Source organism: Aureobasidium pullulans (assembly GCF_000721785.1).
Source record: "Aureobasidium pullulans EXF-150 unplaced genomic scaffold scaffold_5, whole genome shotgun sequence".
In the NCBI taxonomy this organism is placed as follows: Eukaryota; Fungi; Ascomycota; class Dothideomycetes; order Dothideales; family Saccotheciaceae; genus Aureobasidium; species Aureobasidium pullulans.
Window position 1 is genome coordinate 382,793 of NW_021941025.1, and position 18,228 is coordinate 401,020.

At 50.4% G+C, this 18,228-nt stretch overlaps 6 protein-coding genes across 6 annotated transcripts; 5 read left to right on the forward strand and 1 right to left on the reverse strand.

Moving 5' to 3' along the window:
* The first annotated feature begins 2,938 nt into the window (after positions 1-2,938).
* On the forward strand, positions 2,939-7,948 carry M438DRAFT_343833 (uncharacterized protein). The gene has a single exon (XM_029905075.1). It carries the CDS (start codon positions 3,125-3,127, stop codon positions 7,751-7,753), a length of 4,629 nt encoding a protein of 1,542 aa, XP_029762560.1. The 5' UTR covers positions 2,939-3,124; the 3' UTR covers positions 7,754-7,948.
* A 628-nt stretch (positions 7,949-8,576) lies between these two features.
* M438DRAFT_314829 (P-loop containing nucleoside triphosphate hydrolase protein) lies at positions 8,577-11,025 on the forward strand. The gene is made up of 3 exons (XM_029902628.1): positions 8,577-10,129; positions 10,215-10,334; positions 10,430-11,025. Exons 1-3 carry the CDS (start codon positions 8,804-8,806, stop codon positions 10,961-10,963), a joined length of 1,980 nt encoding a protein of 659 aa, XP_029762561.1. The 5' UTR covers positions 8,577-8,803; the 3' UTR covers positions 10,964-11,025.
* M438DRAFT_404000 (putative amidase) lies at positions 11,016-12,846 on the reverse strand. Its single transcript, XM_029909696.1, has 3 exons — positions 12,720-12,846; positions 11,533-12,662; positions 11,016-11,461 (listed from the first exon to the last, which is right to left on the reverse strand). Exons 1-3 carry the CDS (start codon positions 12,746-12,748, stop codon positions 11,046-11,048), a joined length of 1,575 nt encoding a protein of 524 aa, XP_029762562.1. The 5' UTR covers positions 12,749-12,846; the 3' UTR covers positions 11,016-11,045.
* A 297-nt stretch (positions 12,847-13,143) lies between these two features.
* On the forward strand, positions 13,144-14,376 carry M438DRAFT_404001 (glycoside hydrolase/deacetylase; the record flags this gene model as incomplete). The annotated part of the gene is made up of 5 exons (XM_029909697.1): positions 13,144-13,317; positions 13,373-13,435; positions 13,489-13,700; positions 13,750-14,033; positions 14,084-14,376. 5 exons carry the CDS (start codon positions 13,144-13,146, stop codon positions 14,374-14,376), a joined length of 1,026 nt encoding a protein of 341 aa, XP_029762563.1.
* A 701-nt stretch (positions 14,377-15,077) lies between these two features.
* M438DRAFT_372981 (uncharacterized protein) lies at positions 15,078-16,784 on the forward strand (the record flags this gene model as incomplete). Its single annotated transcript, XM_029908391.1, has 2 exons — positions 15,078-15,258; positions 15,310-16,784. 2 exons carry the CDS (start codon positions 15,078-15,080, stop codon positions 16,782-16,784), a joined length of 1,656 nt encoding a protein of 551 aa, XP_029762564.1.
* A 95-nt stretch (positions 16,785-16,879) lies between these two features.
* On the forward strand, positions 16,880-18,052 carry M438DRAFT_343836 (acyl-CoA N-acyltransferase). The gene has a single exon (XM_029905076.1). The coding sequence runs from the start codon at positions 17,085-17,087 to the stop codon at positions 17,823-17,825; it is 741 nt and encodes a 246-aa protein (XP_029762565.1). The 5' UTR covers positions 16,880-17,084; the 3' UTR covers positions 17,826-18,052.
* The last annotated feature ends 176 nt before the right edge of the window (positions 18,053-18,228 follow it).

Here is an 18,228-nt window from a genome sequence, read left to right on the forward strand (position 1 = left end):
CAGGAGCGCTCCAGTTGATAGTTGTCCTTGCGAGTTGGTCTTCTTGCTAGGTACGAGTCCGGGCTTTTTCTGGATTCAATATTGTTCCTTCCACAAGTTTGGTATGATCGACGTCTTCTCTGGAGTCAACGACAAAGAACGAGGAAAGAACGAGGAGAAAGTATTCTGGAAGGTGGCATGGAAGACGTTGGAGGGGTTTAACTTTTGCGGAGGAAGCTCCATCCACATTCAGCATTTATCCAGCAATCATGAGTTTATCCGGTAAAGCTAGTATAGCGAGAATGACCAATCAGAGTGTGTAGCCGACGACAACTTGTGCTCATACCAAAATGCAGTCGACTGGTGAGAAAATCTACGAGCTAGTGAATCTGTACTAGATGGGATGCGCTGGGTGGCTATGGTATAGCTGATTTTCGATTCAACGAACGTCTTGTCTGGAGCATGACCCTGACGGAAAGAGCACAACCACGACAGGAATGCAAAACACCTTCTCGAGCAAGGTAGATGCTTTTTTTACGCCTAAAGTACGCAGAGCGAATTGAACCAAAGGAGGAGTTGAACCGGCTCTACAAAATTGATCGAGGCAATCGCGTGGTGCCATACATTTGGCTCAACTCATCCTTTGGTTTAACTCCGCCCTGCAAGCGTTGTATAAACCTCACCAACTCTCTGTGGTTTTCTTCCATTATGAGTTCCATCTCTATAGTCTTCTCCTATTCTGCGTTTCCCGCTTCTCCTTCATCCCCGAATACTATAACAATAGATGGCTGAGTGCTGTGGTCCGGCGACTTATTCTTCCCCAATACAAGCCGCGGCCACATACGTCGCGGAAAGTGCTCCCGACGTCGTGTCTAAAATTCGACACGCTCGTAGCCTCGATTCGAAAGAGGTATGTGTCGTAGCACGAATGATTAGAAGGGAGATGTCGTTGCTCAGGGCTGTGGCGAGTTTCTCCCTACTAGACGCCGGGGACAACGCACATCGTATACCGCGCTCTCGACGTCGTGCCTATATCTCAAGACTTACAAACATGAGTACCCCCTCAAGTTGGCCATCGTTTAGTGCTACCTAGTGCGACAGCGATGTTGATGTTTTGATTGGGATCCGTGGCTCAATAACATTATGTAGTTTCCTGAGAACTGACTGAGTGCATTGCACGATAGTACTAGCCCTGGCCTCAGATTTATCGGAAGAAAGCTTGTGGTCAAAGCCAGAGTCAAGGATGAATAATGTATTGATTGACGGATGTCTTTGGCTTGATGCTCGAGGCAAGGTATGTGCTCGAGACTCCCTTGGTCAGGAACCTGCTCAGAGCGATGTGTTTATGGGTTTCATTCCAAAAATGGTCTGCTGTGGAAGGTCGTGGAATTGAAATCCAGTATTGCTGGCTGAACCTCGTACCATTTGTTGACGTGTGCCTGAGAGGGGTTTGCAGAAGATCGTACGAGCACCAAGGTCGACTTGTTCCTGGTTTTCGGTGACCCATCGAGCCATTGACGGATGCAAATGGCATCCGGTGTTCGAAAACGGATAGAAAAGCTTCCATCGGAACTAGGAAGTAGGTGTCTTCCGGGCTTAGTTTGTAAGCACGACAATCTTGCATGTTGTGTCGCATACCTTAACCCCACACTGTTTGCCTAATCTTGACAGATCTTTCTATATTGCTCCGAATACGACTTACGAACTGCAGAGGAACATCATGCAGACATCCCAGCATCCAAGGCAGGCACCAGTCAATCGAACCCGACAATTCGCAAATCCAAAGTCCATAATCAGGCTGTGCGACAATTGTATTGTTGTTTGAACATGACTTCATTAAGAGATTGGTCACAGCGTCAAGGGTGACCGGCCAGTGGTTCATTAGTTGCCCCTTGTCAACAAGATTAGGCGAGCTCAAGGGTGGAGGGCATCGAACGAGATGGAGCCTTATCTGAGCGTTGTCCAAGAAGAGAAGGTTTCAGAAATCCGAGCCATGGCTATACGAGTACGAGCATGTCAAATAAGGTTCTGAGCTCACGCAAACCTCGAAGAATCGCGTCCTCAGCACTTTATGGGATTCATAAGCTGCGTGCTGGCTGTCGGCCGATTGTATCTGCAGCAAGGCTTACACGCGTTGATATTGCGGCGCGACGATGATTTGCGGCTTCTAGATGCAATCTCCCCGTTTCTCGTGTCATCCACTGTAAAGCGATGAAGCAGCGTCGGCAATTTCTTTCTGCAATTTTTGGCAGAATGCTGAAACATCTGGGTCAGGAACCGCGGAGTCCGTGGACTCCAGGCTGCAAAACAAAGAATCCGACGACTCGTATTCGTACAGCGTCAGCCCCTGTCAAAAAGAACGCGATTCAAGAGCCGGGGAAGGTGCGCCACGTGAAGGTAGTGCGGCGATCCCGCGCGGATAGGGTCCCATCCGAGGACATTGCTAAGCTTGTTGAGAGATTGCTCAAGATGCGTTGCCTTTTGCTGCACCTAAAATCCGTTTCTGAACACCGCACGGAATGGCACTGATCCGGTGACTCTACAAGGTTTGCGAAAAAGCTGGGCTGTCGTCTGTGGTAGAACCGTTCATGGGCAATGTAGGTGAGAATTACTGCGTCATACAATCATGCCAAGTCGTCTATGAAGGACATTTCAAGGCTTGGAGGATTTCCAGTAAACGATAGGAGTAGAAGCATGCAGTCAGCCCAGATCTGACAGCCTGAAGTGTGCTCTCCTTGACGGAGGGATGCGGATGGTACGATATCTCACAGCTATTCTCCAGTTCGGATGTTGTCGTTTCCGTGCTTGGAGGGGTGGAAAGTGGGCCTCCCGCACGGAAGTCCTTTTTACAGAGGAGCTAGCGTTTGTCCGAGTCGGTTTGAATTGCCCCTAGCGCATCTCGAAGAGGCCGTCATCTACGGGTGGTTTGTTGTCAACTTGTCACTGCTTCGGCCTAACGCCTCAGCATCTCTGGCAATATTAAGGGAAGCCGTTCGCTCTGGTTGCCGGCATCTTTGTTTCTTTGGAAATTCAGTTGCATACGCCACATACCTCGACCAGCAGCAGCAATTACCTGCTTGCAACAAGGGCTTGTCCCTTCGACTTTAACCCCAATTAGCTTCAACGACATAATACATTAATCAACATGTCGCTTGTAGGCAACTTTACCTTCAACAACTACGATGGTGAAAACCAGCGTAGTGGAGTCAGTGCTCTGGGAGGCACTGCCTTCCACCATGACGAGCACCACGAACAGGCCGACAACTCGACCCGGGATACACACTTAAACCCTTCTCGCCACGAGCACTCTCACATTCCTGCATCCCGCCAGACATCGCGGACCTTCACCACCGAGCAACAAGACCAATCACACAATGGTATTCACAACGGCACATATTACCCCGACGGAATCGCGCCATCAGACGAGAAGGTCGAGCTCGAACCCGCAGAATCACCATCATCATCTCAGAGCGAAGCCGCCTACGAAAGAGAAGAGAAGGTTCACGATCTCGCAAAGACTTTGAGCCGTACCATGTCACAAGCGCCCGACGACCCATTCACATACGACGAGGACTCGCCCCTTAACCCCAATGGCCCTAACTTCAAAGCCCGCGAATGGGTAAAGTCCATGTTCAAGTTGAACCAAAGAGAAGGCGTGCAACAACGTACCGCCGGTATTGCTTTCAAGAACCTGAGCGTTCACGGTTTCGGTGCCGACTCGGATTACCAGAAGACTGTTTCGAACGTCGCTCTCGAGGTGGTTGGAGGCATCAAGAAGCTGATGGGCCTTGAGAAGCCCAGGAGAATTGATATTCTCCGCGACTTCGAAGGTGTCGTCAACCCCGGTGAGATGCTTGTCGTTCTCGGTCCTCCTGGTTCTGGATGCTCCACTTTCCTCAAAACTTTGACTGGTGAGACCCACGGTTTCAATGTTGACGAAAAGTCACACCTTAACTACCAGGGTATTGAAGCCAAGGACATCAACACCAAGTACAGAGGAGAAGCCATCTACACCGCTGAAGTAGACGTCCACTTCCCAAACATGTCTGTCGGCGATACCTTGTACTTCGCAGCTCGCGCGCGCGCTCCCCGTCAAGTTCCTGGCGGCCTTTCCAAGGTCAGATGGGCAGAGGTTTCCAGAGACATGATCATGGCCACTTTCGGTATCTCCGAGACCATCAACACTCAGGTCGGAAACGACTTCATTCGTGGTGTCTCTGGTGGTCAGAGAAAGCGTGTTTCGATCGCTGAGGCCGCTTTGAGCGGTGCTCCTCTCCAGGCTTGGGACAACTCCACTCGTGGTCTCGACAGTGCTAACGCTGTTGAGTTCTGTAAGACTCTGCGCCTTTCCTCCGAGTTCTTCGGCACCACTCCCATGGTTGCTATCTACCAAGCTCCCGGTGCTGCTTACGACCTCTTCGACAAGGTCATTGTCCTTTACGAGGGACGCCAGATCTTCTTCGGCGGTGCCGTTGAAGCCAAGGGATACTTTGAGAACCTTGGCTTCGAATGCCCTGATCGTCAAACCGACGCCGATTTCCTTACCTCCATGACTTCCGCTCAAGAGCGTGTCATTCGCAAGGGCTGGGAGAACAGGGCTCCTAGAACCCCCGACGAATTTGCTGCTTGTTGGAAGGCCAGTCCTCAACGCGAGCGCCTCCTGAGAGAAATCGACGAGTTTGACCGCAAGTACCCCTTCGGTGGAGAAGCACACGAGACTTTCGCTTCATCGCGCAAGGCTCAGAAGGCAAAGGGACAGCGTGAGGCTTCTCCTTACACCTTGTCTTACCCTCAGCAGGTCAAGTTGTGCTTGTGGCGTGGTTTCCAGCGTCTGAAGGGAGATCCCAGTCTGACCTTTACTCAACTCTTCGGTAACTTCATCATGTCTCTCGTCATCGGTTCTATCTTCTACAACCTCGACAACGGCACCGACTCTTTCTACAGCAGAGGTGCTCTTCTCTTCTTTGCTATCCTCATGAACGCTTTCGGTTCCGCTCTCGAAATTTTGACCCTCTACGCCCAAAGACCCATTGTCGAGAAGCACTCCAGATACGCTCTCTATCATCCCTCCGCCGAAGCTTTCGCATCTATGCTTACAGACATGCCCTACAAGATTTTGAACGCCATCATCTTCAACACAACGCTCTACTTCATGACCAACCTCCGTCGTGAACCTGGACCTTTCTTCTTCTTCCTGCTCGTCTCTTTCTTCCTCACCCTGACCATGAGTATGTTGTTCAGAACCATCGCCTCGGTCTCACGTACCCTTTCGCAAGCTATGGCTCCTGCCGCTATCTTGATTCTGGCTATCGTCATCTTTACTGGTTTCACCATTCCTACCCGCTACATGCTTGGGTGGAGTAGGTGGATCAACTACCTCGATCCTGTGGCTTATGGTTTCGAGGCCTTGATGATCAACGAGTTCCACGGCAGACAATTCCCTTGCTCGGCACCTGTTCCGTTGTACGGAACTTACGACCAGCTAACTCAGGTCTGCGCCACTGTCGGTGCTGTCGCCGGTAACAACTTTGTCGATGGAGACGCCTACATCAACTCATCGTTCGAATACTACCACAGCCACAAGTGGCGCAACTTCGGAATCGTCATTGCCTTCATGATTGGTCTGATGTGCTTCTACCTTGCTGCCACTGAATTCATCTCTGCCAAGAAGTCCAAGGGTGAAGTCCTTGTGTTCCGTAGGGGTCACGCACCTGCTGTCCTCACCAAGAACACCCCCGACGATCTCGAGGCTGCCGGTGCTGCTCAAGCTGTTGCTGAGAAGCAGCACCATGACACTAACCCCACCGACATCATCAAGAAGCAAACCGCCGTTTTCCACTGGGAGGATGTCTGCTACGACATCAAGATCAAGAAGGAAGATCGCAGAATTCTTGACCACGTCGATGGTTGGGTCAAGCCCGGTACTCTCACTGCTCTCATGGGTGTGTCTGGTGCAGGAAAAACTACTCTGCTTGATGTTCTTGCTACTCGTGTCACCATGGGTGTCATCTCGGGTGACATGTTCGTCGATGGTCGCCAACGTGATGATTCCTTCCAGAGAAAGACTGGTTACGTCCAACAGCAAGATCTTCATCTCCAGACCTCGACCGTTCGCGAGGCTCTCAACTTCAGTGCTCTTCTTCGTCAACCTGCCCACGTCTCTCGCCAGGAAAAGCTAGACTATGTTGATGAGGTCATCAAGCTCTTGGATATGGAAGAATACGCCGATGCCGTCGTCGGTGTGCCCGGTGAAGGTCTCAACGTCGAGCAACGTAAGCGTCTGACTATTGGTGTCGAACTCGCTGCTAAGCCGGAGCTTCTTCTCTTCTTGGATGAGCCCACCTCCGGTCTCGACTCTCAAACTTCTTGGGCTATCTGTGATCTCATGGAGAAGCTCACCAAGTCCGGCCAGGCCATTCTCTGCACTATTCACCAGCCTTCTGCTATGCTGTTCCAGCGTTTCGATCGTCTTCTCTTCCTCGCCAGAGGTGGTAAGACTATTTACTTCGGCGAAGTCGGCCAGGGTTCGCACATTCTGACCTCCTACTTCGAACGCAACGGTGCTCACCAGTGCCCTCCTGATGCCAACCCTGCCGAATGGATGCTCGAAGTCATTGGTGCAGCTCCCGGTTCTCATTCCGACATCGACTGGCACCAGACTTGGCGCGACAGCCCTGAATACCGCGAGACTAAGACTGAGCTCGAGAGACTCCGCACTCAGCTTCCCAAGGAAACTCAACCTTCGACCGATCCTAACGACCAAACCAGCTTCCGCGAATTCGCTGCTCCCTTCGGTGTTCAGTTCATGGAAGTCACCAAGCGTGTCTTTATCCAGTACTGGAGAACCCCCAGTTACATCTTCTCAAAGCTCGCTTTGTGTACTTTCTCGGCTCTTTTCATCGGATTCGTGTTCTACAAGGCCCCGAACTCCCAGCAAGGTCTCCAGAACCAGCTCTTCTCCATTTTCATGCTGTTTACCATCTTCGGTCAACTTGTGCAACAGATCATGCCTCACTTCGTTACACAGCGTGCTTTGTACGAGGTTCGCGAGCGCCCTTCCAAGACATACTCCTGGAAGGCTTTCATGTTGAGCAACATCCTCGTCGAGCTGCCTTGGAACTCTCTTGGAGGTATCATCATCTTCTTCTGCTTCTACTACCCCATTGGTTTGTATCGCAACGCTGTTCCTGATGGTCAAGTTACCGAGCGCGGTGGCCTCTTCTTCTTATTCGTCTGGCAGTTCCTTCTGTTCACCTCTACCTTCACCAACATGGTCATTGCTGGTATTGATCTCGCTGAGACCGGTGGTAACATCGCCAACTTGATGTTCTCCTTGACTTTGATTTTCTGTGGTGTCCTTGTTGGACCCACCGTCATGCCTGGTTTCTGGATCTTCATGTACCGCGTGTCGCCCTTCTCTTACCTCGTCGATGGTATGTTGTCTGTCGGTGTTGCAAACACTAACGTCATCTGCGCCGACAACGAGTATCTTCAGTTCCGCGCACCTCAGGGTCAGGACTGTGGAACATTCATGCAGCCTTGGATCTCCAGCTATGGCGGCTATCTCCAGAACAACCAAACCATGGACTGCCAATTCTGTCAGATCTCGGACACCAATGTCTTCTTGTCTTCGGTCAGCTCTTCATACAGCCACCGCTGGAGAAACTTCGGTATTCTCTGGGTCTTCATCATCTTCAACGCTGTCGCCGCTGTTGGTATTTACTGGCTTGCTCGTGTGCCCAAGAAGCCCAAGAAGAAGTCAAAGGCCGAGTAAGCGACTAGTTGCTTGACTTCTCTGCCTTTTCGGATGTTTTGTCCTTTTTCTTGCCTCTCCACTTTTACAATAGAGGTGCCTTTTGCATTTTGGCGATTCATGTTCGATTCATTTCACTACTAGTTGTTTATACCCTGTCCTTTCCCTAAAACATAGAGGAATATATATTGCAAAATTGACATTTTATCACTTAAACGTCACATTCCTACCATTTCATCCACGCTGCGTTCAACCGAGTCCGCGTTCGGTGACGTGATTTAGCAATACGTTCTTGTTTAAGGGATCTCGTTAGTCGTCAAAGGCATTGAGAAATAGGAACCCGATCAAGAACCGAGCGGGTACAGGAAATAATTTTTAGGAAGATCCAGACGGGAGCGGAGAAGAAACTCGCTCGAGTACTTAATCTTTACACCGACCAATTCTTCACCATCCCGTGATCATCTTATTTTACAGTCCGTGATATTCATTGGATCTGTCAATCTTATAATCATGCATGGCAAAGATGCAGCTGTCTCAATTCGCAGATGTCTCATTGATTTGGTGACGCTCGCTCCTGCCCCTCCTTTGTGCTTCCCCACATGTGACTCTCGCACACAGCACCATTTTCCTCCTTGGTCAATCGACCAATCCTAGACAACCACGACTGAAAGCACTGCGGACGGCGCCTAAACGCTGCGTCTACGGAGACATAGCCGCATGGCCTTTGAAATATGGCTATGCTAAAAGGTTTGTAGCGTCTAACATGCTTTCACTTGCTGCAAACGCACAGAAACGTGCTGCGAACGTGAGATACTGCAGCCTAGAGTCCCTGATGTAGAGTCATCGATCATTAACCCGCAGTCGGTACCTGGTCCGCTGTGATATGACATATAAGGTGTAGGTTTGCTAGGTTTTCTCGGTGTACAACTTATTGCCTGAACAGACGCGTTTGCTACAATAACGCGGTCGCTGTGTTCGATCGCCGCCGAATCCCGTCACCGCCGTGAAGTATATCAAACCAGGCTTGTACGACCTTCAACTCGACTATATTGGCTTGTTCCAACCATCGACATGGACTTTCTTTACATTGGTCGGCAGATTATGGAAGCTCTACCTTCAGGAAATGGCACTGAGGTCAGCGACCTTCCCATTAAGCTTCTCGAGGCGGTCGTTCCCGGATATAGTCTATTCGCAACCACCGTACAGCAATGGCTCGGCTTCGATATCAGTCTGGTCATGACCTGCGTCGCCTTCTTCTTCATCGCCAAGCGTGCCTTCGACTTTCTCTGGTCTCGTTCATACAAGACTTTTCTGGATCATTTCAGCAGCTCTGTACACATCGATGGCAGTGATGATCTCTACACTACAGTACTTGAGTGGATCGGAGGCACCAGACCCGATCTATCGAAGCGCTCGCTTACGGCTCGCACACAATACGGCAACCAGTACGACTCTGACGACGAGAGCGACGCCGACGGCGAAGATGCAGATATGCTTGCAAAAGTCGCAATCGGTGATCACGGTTACTTCAACTTCTCAAAGACGGCTGCACGTATTCCTCCACGCTATGAGCCATTCTATGGTCGTTTCTGGTTTACGACTCCTCGTGGTACCTTTCAGTTCAGCAAAACCGAGTACACCGTTCGGGGCAACGATGGCGGTGAACGTACAGAGTCTGCTCTTGACATTTCTTGCATTGGCCTTACCACCGCTCCAATCAAACTCCTCATCGCTGATATCAAGGCTTGGTCTGTACGTAAGGAAGGCTCCAAGACTGTCATTCGTATACCATGCTCTGAGCGTTGGAACGCCTGGATGAGAAGCTCAGAGCGTCCCTCGCGTCCTCTCGACACTGTCATCCTTGACCCTGAGCAAAAGTCACGCATCTTGTCTGACATGGACGAGTATCTTCATCCCCTGAGTCCCAAGTGGTATGCATCTCGTGGCATCCCATACCGTCGTGGATACCTGTTCTCTGGACCTCCTGGAACTGGCAAGACAAGTCTCAGTTTCTCCCTCGCTGGTATCTTCGGCTTGGATATTCACATCATCAATCTCATGGATCCGTCGATGAGTGAGAGCATGTTGTCGAGATTGTTCAACAACTTGCCAAAGAGATGCATTGTCTTGTTCGAGGACATTGATGCTGCAGGTATCAAGAAGCGGAAGGATGATTCCGATGGTGATTCGGACTCCAACTCTGATTCCAAGTCTGACTGTAATTCGGAGAGCGAGTATGAAAAGCCAAGGAAGGTATCTCACAAGAACGGTAGAAAGAGCAGAGGCCGTGCTGCAGTTCAAAAGCGGACGACCACAAATGGTGCAGCCAGGCCAGTGAAACAAAGCTCGATTGCACTTGATTCTGACAGCGAAACCGATGACGACGCAACTCAGAAAGTCGATTCCATCGCACCTTCCCCAAAGCTCGAAATCAACGGCGATACTTTGGATCACATGTCTGACGCCGACGGCTTGTCCTTAGCCTCTGAGTCTGCATCGCTTTCAGCTTCCCGTCTATCCTCAACCTCGGCTTCATCCTCCCCCCACCACAAGGATGATCCCCTCACCGTCGAGTCTCTCGCTCGCGCCCTCATCGCCGCCAGTCGACGTGCCCGCTCCACCTCATCATCGCCCTCTCCATCCCCTCGCAAGCGCCGTCGCAATCGTAAGGCCAATACATCCACCTCGGACACCGAGAATGAACCCACATCCAAGATCTCGCTCTCTGGCCTCCTCAATTGCATAGACGGTGTAGCAACACATGAAGGTCGTATCCTCATCATGACGACCAACCACCCAGAAAAGCTCGATCCAGCTCTCATTCGTGCAGGTAGAGTGGATATGCAAATCGCCTTCACCAATGCCACTTCTTCGCAAATCAAAAGTTTGTTTTTGCGCATGTATGCTGTGGATAATCTCCCTGCACTGTCCGCTGGAACCAAGCACTTGCCCAAGATTGGTTTGATGAAGAACTTTGGAGATATAGCTAGCACTGGCGATACAGAGAAATCGCTCACGGAAGCCGAGTTGGAAGTGTTGAGCACACAATTTGCTGAACTGCTGCCGGAGGGTAGATTTGCACCTTCTGATGTGCAAGGATATCTACTGTTACACAGAAAGAAGCCTCGCGAGGCTGTTGAAAAGGCTGCTGCATGGAGAGATACAAAGTTGGCTGAGATGGCAGATAAAGAAAAGAGCAAGATGGTCGTGAAAAAGGCAAAGAAGGCATAGATGATTCACGAGTGCTACGGACGTTACATAAATTTTTGAATTCAATCTTTGAACTACTCCTCTTCCGCACGTGCAGAACCTCTCATCTCATCTCTTTCCAATCAATCGCCCTCTCCCAAGCATGGCCCGCCCTCAAAACCTTCCCATCCTCTCCCATGCCCCCTATAATCTGCATACCCACCGGCAACCTCACACCCCTCTCCACCTCCACCCTCCCCACCGATATCGTCATGGCCGGATGTCCCGTAGCGTCAAATTGCACCGTATTACTCGTCAACCCCACCGTTGGAGAAATAGTCTCGATCGGCGTCGTCAGTTTCCCATGTTTGGGTGCTACGAAAGGAGTAGTGGGTGTAATGAGGATATCATAGGATTGGAACACATGCTCATAGGAAGCACGGAGTTGACGGCATAGATTCATGGTTTTTGGGTATAAGGTGGGGAAGTTGGTGAGGAGGTAAGATCCATTCAGGAATATGTTTTTGGTTGTTGGAAAGCCTGTATTATTCTATCAGCATTGAAGGCGGAGATGGAGGAGGTAGGGTAGAGGGGAGGGGGTGAAAACACACATTTGTCGAATTTCTCTTGCGTCCAGGGGAGTTTTGCTGCTTCTAGGCCTGTGAGACCGTAGCTGTGACGACCGGTTTGATGGCCTTGGAGGGCTAGGTAGCCGGAAATGCGTTGTTGGATTGTCCAGATTGCGATACCGAGGGGATGCATAGGGACGGAGACTTCTTCGACTGTGGCGCCGAGGTCTTTGAATTTGTGGGCTGCAGACAGCACAAGGTCTTTCACGTCTTTGTCTAGAAGGGCAATTTCGAAGGACTCAGTCAAGATACCGATGCGCATGCCTTTTGCTCCTGGGTTGCTGAGGAGGTCAGAGGCGAAGGTGGTAGTGCCGTGTTTTGGGGCGCCGAGACTGCGGTCGTCTATACCATCGTAGCCACTGATGGCGTCTAGACATTGTGCAACTTCCATTACTGTGCGAGCGAGCGGTCCAGCGTGGTCGTCTATCGGATCATTGCTAGCGATGCCTGTGTACGGGACCAAACCATGAGTAGGTTTCAGCCCTACACAACCACACAGAGACGCTGGTACTCTGATACTACCTCCTTGGTCCGCTCCGATGCCGATATCGACGAAGCCACCTGCTACCAGTGCTGCAGCGCCAGAGGTACTTCCACCAGCTGAGTAGCCTTCTGCATATGGATTGTGGACTACTCCTTGAGCACTAGAGAATGAACTCGTGCTCTGGCACCAATTCTCACAGTGTGCAGTACCAACAATCTCTGCACCTGCTTCCAAAGCCCAGCGTACGACTGTAGCGTCTGCTTCAGGAGTCCAAGGATCGATGATGTCGGTACCAAGAAGTTGAGGGACGCCAGCAACACAGATACAGTCCTTGAGACAGACAGTCTTGCCTGTCAGACAACCTGTAGGGTTCTTGTCTTTGATAGAGAAAGTATGCGCCCAAGCGTGCCCGAGTATGTTTTCTTCTAAAGTTGGTCGATGGACATTGTTTCTGGAAAATCGCTCGAGGTCTGTTGGCGGATGCGAGTCTGGCAGTGCAGCTACTGTTTCTGCGCAGTCGTGGATTGCTGCTAGTAGTTTTTGATAGTCGTCTTCTTCTGACTCGGGTACGCTGACATTGAGCTTGGCGAAGGTCTCACGCACATCTTGTACAGATACCGTGTTTCCACTAGTGGTCGAATGTCAGTAAACAGAGGTGATGAGCAAGGCTGAGAGGCTCACTGACGCTGAGATGGATGTGAAGAGAACGGACATCTTGGGGCGATAACGCGGACATTGATTCGGACATGGATCTTTGACATACTCAACAGACTTGTTATGATTGCTTGGTCATGGTGGGGTCTGGTATGATCGTCCGCCGAGGTTGAGATAGGGTGACAGCTTCATCTATCTTATCAGCTCTTATCGCTTATCGCCCTACCCTGATGGTTACAAAGCAGGACAAGCAAGTGCTATCCACGAGCGGCACATACTCCAACTATTCCAATCAATCGATTCTCTGCAAGAGATAGGCCGACTGTATATTAACATGATAGCTGAATGCTGTGGTCAGCCTGTCTTGAAAAGTATATATCAGTGTTCACTCTGGGGTCAGAGGAAAAGTAGGCACTGTAATCCAAACTTCTGACACATTTTCCATACAAACAAAAATGTCACTTACGCCTTCGGTCTTGCCCGACAACCTAGACAGCATAGCTGACTGGAAGTGGGACGATCACTACGACTTCCCGAGAGACTTGATTGGCTACGGCGAGAAGAGCCACAATCCCCAATGGCCTAACAACGCGAAGATCGCGGTCTCCTTTGTGATCAACTATGAAGAGGTCAGTATCATAAGAAGCCTTGACACTAGGGAACAAGTCGCTAAACCTTCCCCAGGGTGCTGAGAATAGTGTGTTGAATGGCGATATCCACAGCGAGAACCATCTGTGGGAAGCTCCGGTAAGTTTTGGATCTTCGCGATAGTCCACGACAAGGCTGACACAGTTGTGCAGGGCGGTCCACCAAGACTCAAGGAGCGTGCTGTGAATGTCGAGTCCGAGTATGACTATGGTGCAAGAGCAGGAGTCTGGCGTCTGTTCCGACTCTTCAACAAGCACGACATGAAGTTTACCCTCTATGGTGTCGGTAAGGCTTTAGAGGACAATCCAGCGGTTGGCCGTTCCTGTGTTGGAAACGGTCATGATGTTGCCAGTCATGCATACCGGTATCTTCAACAATTCCTTACTCTTGACCAGTCTGCTGACATGCTACAGCTGGGTTGACTACCACGACTTCCCTCCAGAGAAAGAAAAGGAGTATATTCGCAAGGGCATCAACGCAATCAAGGATGTCACAGGCGAGTATCCGAAGGGATGGTATTATGGTCGTCTGAGTCCAAAGTCGCAAGCACTTGTCTGGGATGTGTACAAGGAGATGGGCATTCCACTTCTGTGGATGTCAGACTCGTACGCTGATGATGTTCCGTATTGGGTCGATGTGCCTGCAGAGAAGGGCGTCGAGAAGGCTGAAGGCATGCTGATGATCCCGTATTCCTATGGTAAGTGATGGTCAAGTCATGAAAAGATGTACACTTGCTGACTCGACAAGACTGCAACGATTACAAGTTCAACGTGCCAACAGGCTTCGGCAGCCCGACAGACTTCTACGACCATGTCAAAGGCGCATTCGACGTGCTTTACGAAGAAGGCTCTGAGGGATCGCCAAAGATGATGACAATCGGTCTTCACTGCAGATGCATTGGCAAGCCTGCTCGTTTCGCAGCCTTGAAGAAGTTTGTCGAGTACATTGAGCAGAAGGAAGGTGTCTGGGTCACGACGCGTACTGCCATTGCCGAGCACTTCCGCTCGACGTTCCCATACAAGAAGGGACAGCTTGCTTAGAAATCTTGTAATGCTCGCGGCTCTTGCTGTTTGTCAATGACGAAGTGGTTTCGATGCTTTTCCTGAGACGCGACGCGGTGCCAAGCCGGTTGCGGGCCTTCTTTTGAGCCCTGTCCTGCCCTCTCCTCATGTGTCTCTTCCTCCCTGCGAAACCAACAGTAGACACACCACGATCAATTCGCTCCGTCTCTATGCTCGAAGACATGTCATCTGCGAAGTAATCAACGCTATGTTGTCGTTGTCGCACCTTTCGTCGGCAGTGGTGTTGATTCTTTGAGTGCGCTTTCGTCTCCATACTCAGCAGCTTCCTCTCCTTCACACTCATTCTGAGACTCAACTTCTCTTCGACGTCGCATTTCTGCTCGGATATGACCTTCCTCAACAGAATCCATATCCACACTCCACCATCTTCTTCTCTGCTTTCCCCTTTGATCCTCCACGCGATTTCTGGTCCAGACAGCGACTTCGGGTTGTCGTTTCGCGAAGCCCAAGCTCTTGACACTCAATTTTCTGGGGCTAATAAACGTTGAATTTTACGTACTTGCAACCTCTGACTGCATCACAGGCAAATTTTACGGCCCGAGCTGGCCAAGTCGGACTCACCATGATTTCGTCGCTTTTCACTTGCCTTCTGTGTCTGTTTCGTCCCATACTATACCACAAGCTCCCTGACTTTGAGCAATCGAAAGCCGACAACCATCATGGCGGATAACGCTATACACAGTGCGGCATCGCAACCACAGAAAGAATTCGATGTCAACGAGAAACACACCTGGCAATCAGATGCGAGCTCAGGCTCTCTGGATCATGCGGTCGAGCGAGGAACTACACATCAGCTTTCTAGACAGCTCAAGTCTAGACATTTGCAAATGATTGCAATTGGTATGCACATTGAATTATCTTATACAAGTCTCATCGACTGACATAGATCAGGCGGCACCATCGGTACTGGATTGTTCATCGGTTCCGGAACAGCCCTCGCCAATGCAGGTCCAGCTGGAGCCCTGATCGCATACGCTTTCGTTGGTACACTTGTCTACTCCGTCATGGTATCATTAGGAGAGATGTGCGCATTCCTTCCCGTCACAGGAGCTTTCACCGCATACGCCAGTCGTTTCGTCGACCCTTCGCTGGGTTTCTCTATGGGTTGGATCTATTGGTGGGCTTGGGCTTCGTGTTACGCCCTCGAACTCACAGCAAGTGGTATCATCATTCAATACTGGCGACCTGATTTGAGTCAAGCCATCTTCATTGGCTGCTTCTGGATCGTCATTACCGCTCTCAACTTCTTGCCAGTACGCTTCTACGGAGAGATTGAATTCTACTTCGCCCTCATCAAGGTCATCACCGTCCTCGGCTTTATGATCTTCGCCATCTGCATCGATGCAGGAGCTGGTCAGCAAGGATATTTGGGCTTCGAGACATGGAGAAACCCTGGTGCTTTTGCACCATACCTCGTTGATGGCGGTAGAAGTACCTCCTTGGCCAAATTCGTTGGATTCTGGTCCGTCCTGATCCAAGCTGGTTTCTCGTACTCTGGAACAGAATTGGTCGCAGTAGCTGCAGGCGAGACATACAACCCCCGTAAGACCATCCCCTCGGCTATTCGCAAGACTTTCTTCCGCATCATCTTCTTCTTCGTCTTCACCATCTTCTTCATCGGTCTTCTGGTTCCTTACGACAATGAGCAATTGCGAGCTGGTGGTGATGATGCAACTGCTTCGCCTCTGGTCATCGCAGCTAAACTAGCAGGCGTGAAGACCTTGCCTGGTTTAATCAACGCCGTCCTGCTCTGCACAGTGTTGAGCGCTGCCAATTCGAACGTTTACTCGGCTTCGAGAATTTTGGTTGGACTTGCTGGTGAAGGTTTCGCTCCCAAGTTTTTCCAGCTCACCAAGGGTGAAGTGCCCGTCTACGCTGTCGGATTCACCTCTCTGTTTGGCCTCCTCGGTTTCATGAATGTCTCGTCGGCGGGAAGTGTTGCCTTCAACTGGCTCATCCAGATTTCCGGAGTTGCAGGCTTTATTGCTTGGGCATGTATCTTGGTCTCCCACTTGGCTTTCATGAAGATTCTGGAGAACCGTGATATCTCAAGAGATACACTGCCGTACAAGGCCATGCTCCAGCCATGGTTTACCTACTATGGTCTGTTCTTCTGGGTCCTGATCATCTTCACGCAAGGATTCACCGCCTTCATTCCCTGGGACACATCTGCCTTCTTCATCGCGTACATCAGTCTGATCTTGTTCGCTGTTCTCTACATTGGCCACAAGGCTATTGTCAGACCGAGATTTGTTAGACCGTCAGAGGCCGACATTGACTCAGGAAGAAAGGAGATCGACGAAGCGGTCTTCGAGGAGCCAGTACCAACAACTTTCTTCGGCAAGTTCTGGTCTTGGCTGTCATGAGATGACTCCTTACGAAGAAAAGCATTTTGTAATTTCATTCTAGCGTTTTAGCATATCAGCGATATCACGACTGTCAATATATTCAACATTTTCATCTTTCAATTTCGATTCGGTATCTGGACCCTTATTTCCAAAGTGCTTATCTCATGCAGGCGTGAATTGACTTCTGAGTCACATCTTGATGTTTAGTATAACACCATCAACTTCCGTCCAAACTTTTTGGAAGCAGGATCCATGCACCCATTGCGAGTTTTTCCCCGTCAAGCGACACATAATTTCCTTCGAGCCTACAGTCAAAAGATGTCTCAATCAACCACCGACGTCATAATCAAGACCTACCCCCAAGGCACAGTTGAAGTCGCCAAATACCGCGACCTCCAACGCATAAACGACCTCGTCTACGCGGCCTACCACCCCTACCTCACCCGCCTCAATGGCAAATCCCCAGCCCCCATGACCGCAAATTACGACTTCTTAATCGCCACCCGCAAACTATTCATCCTCCGCACCACCACCACCACCCCTTCCAACACCATCATCGGCTGTATATCCTTCCGCCTCGTCCCCAAAACCCAAACCTTGGAAATCAACAATGTAGCCATCGATCCCAGTGCCCAAGGCCAAGGATTCGGAAAACTGCTGATGAAGTTTTCGGAAGATTTGGCTGGAGATTTGGGGGTGAAGAAATTGGAATTGTATACTAATGTCAAGATGGTGGAGAATATCGGGTTGTATGGGAAGATTGGGTATGTAGAGGTGGGGAGGTGGAAGGAGGATGGGTTTGAAAGGGTGTTTATGAGGAAGGAGATGGCGGAGGCGGTGGATGGGGATGGGGAGGGTGTGGATGTTGGGATGGTGGAGAGGTTGAAGAGGAATTTGGCTGGTACTGGGGAGGAGGGAGATATGGGAGCGTTGGGTGAGGATGCTGGAGGTGATGTTGAGGTAGATGGAGAGCAGGTTGCTCAACTTCGCGCCCAGTTTGGGGACTTGAGTAAGAGTCGTATCGGAGAAGAGGGAAGGCAGAGCGGCCTAGGACTATGAAGACAGCCTGGTTGTCGAAACCGTTGTTGTTTGCATCCTATTGCCGGTCGAACAAGTTCATTGGAGCCTCGTTGCAGTGTGCCAGTCCAGGAAACAGAGCGTGAGGGTTGAGCAACCCGAACATTGATAATTTCGCCACCGCAACTCGATCTCTACATCACTTAGGCTCACAGTAGATTGAGAGATAGATGCGTTAGGCCACAGGTATGACACAAATGCTCGAAACTACCAAGAACGATCAAGGAGGCCAACAGAGAAGATCGAGATATTTGTGAACAGGGTGACCAGAGAAGCATGATGACATGAGCATATTTTTGTCAAATTCACAAATCAATCCTGCCTGAGAACCACCCACTCTCAGTACACAAGTTTCCAATCATACAAATCATCTTGCCTTCTGGAT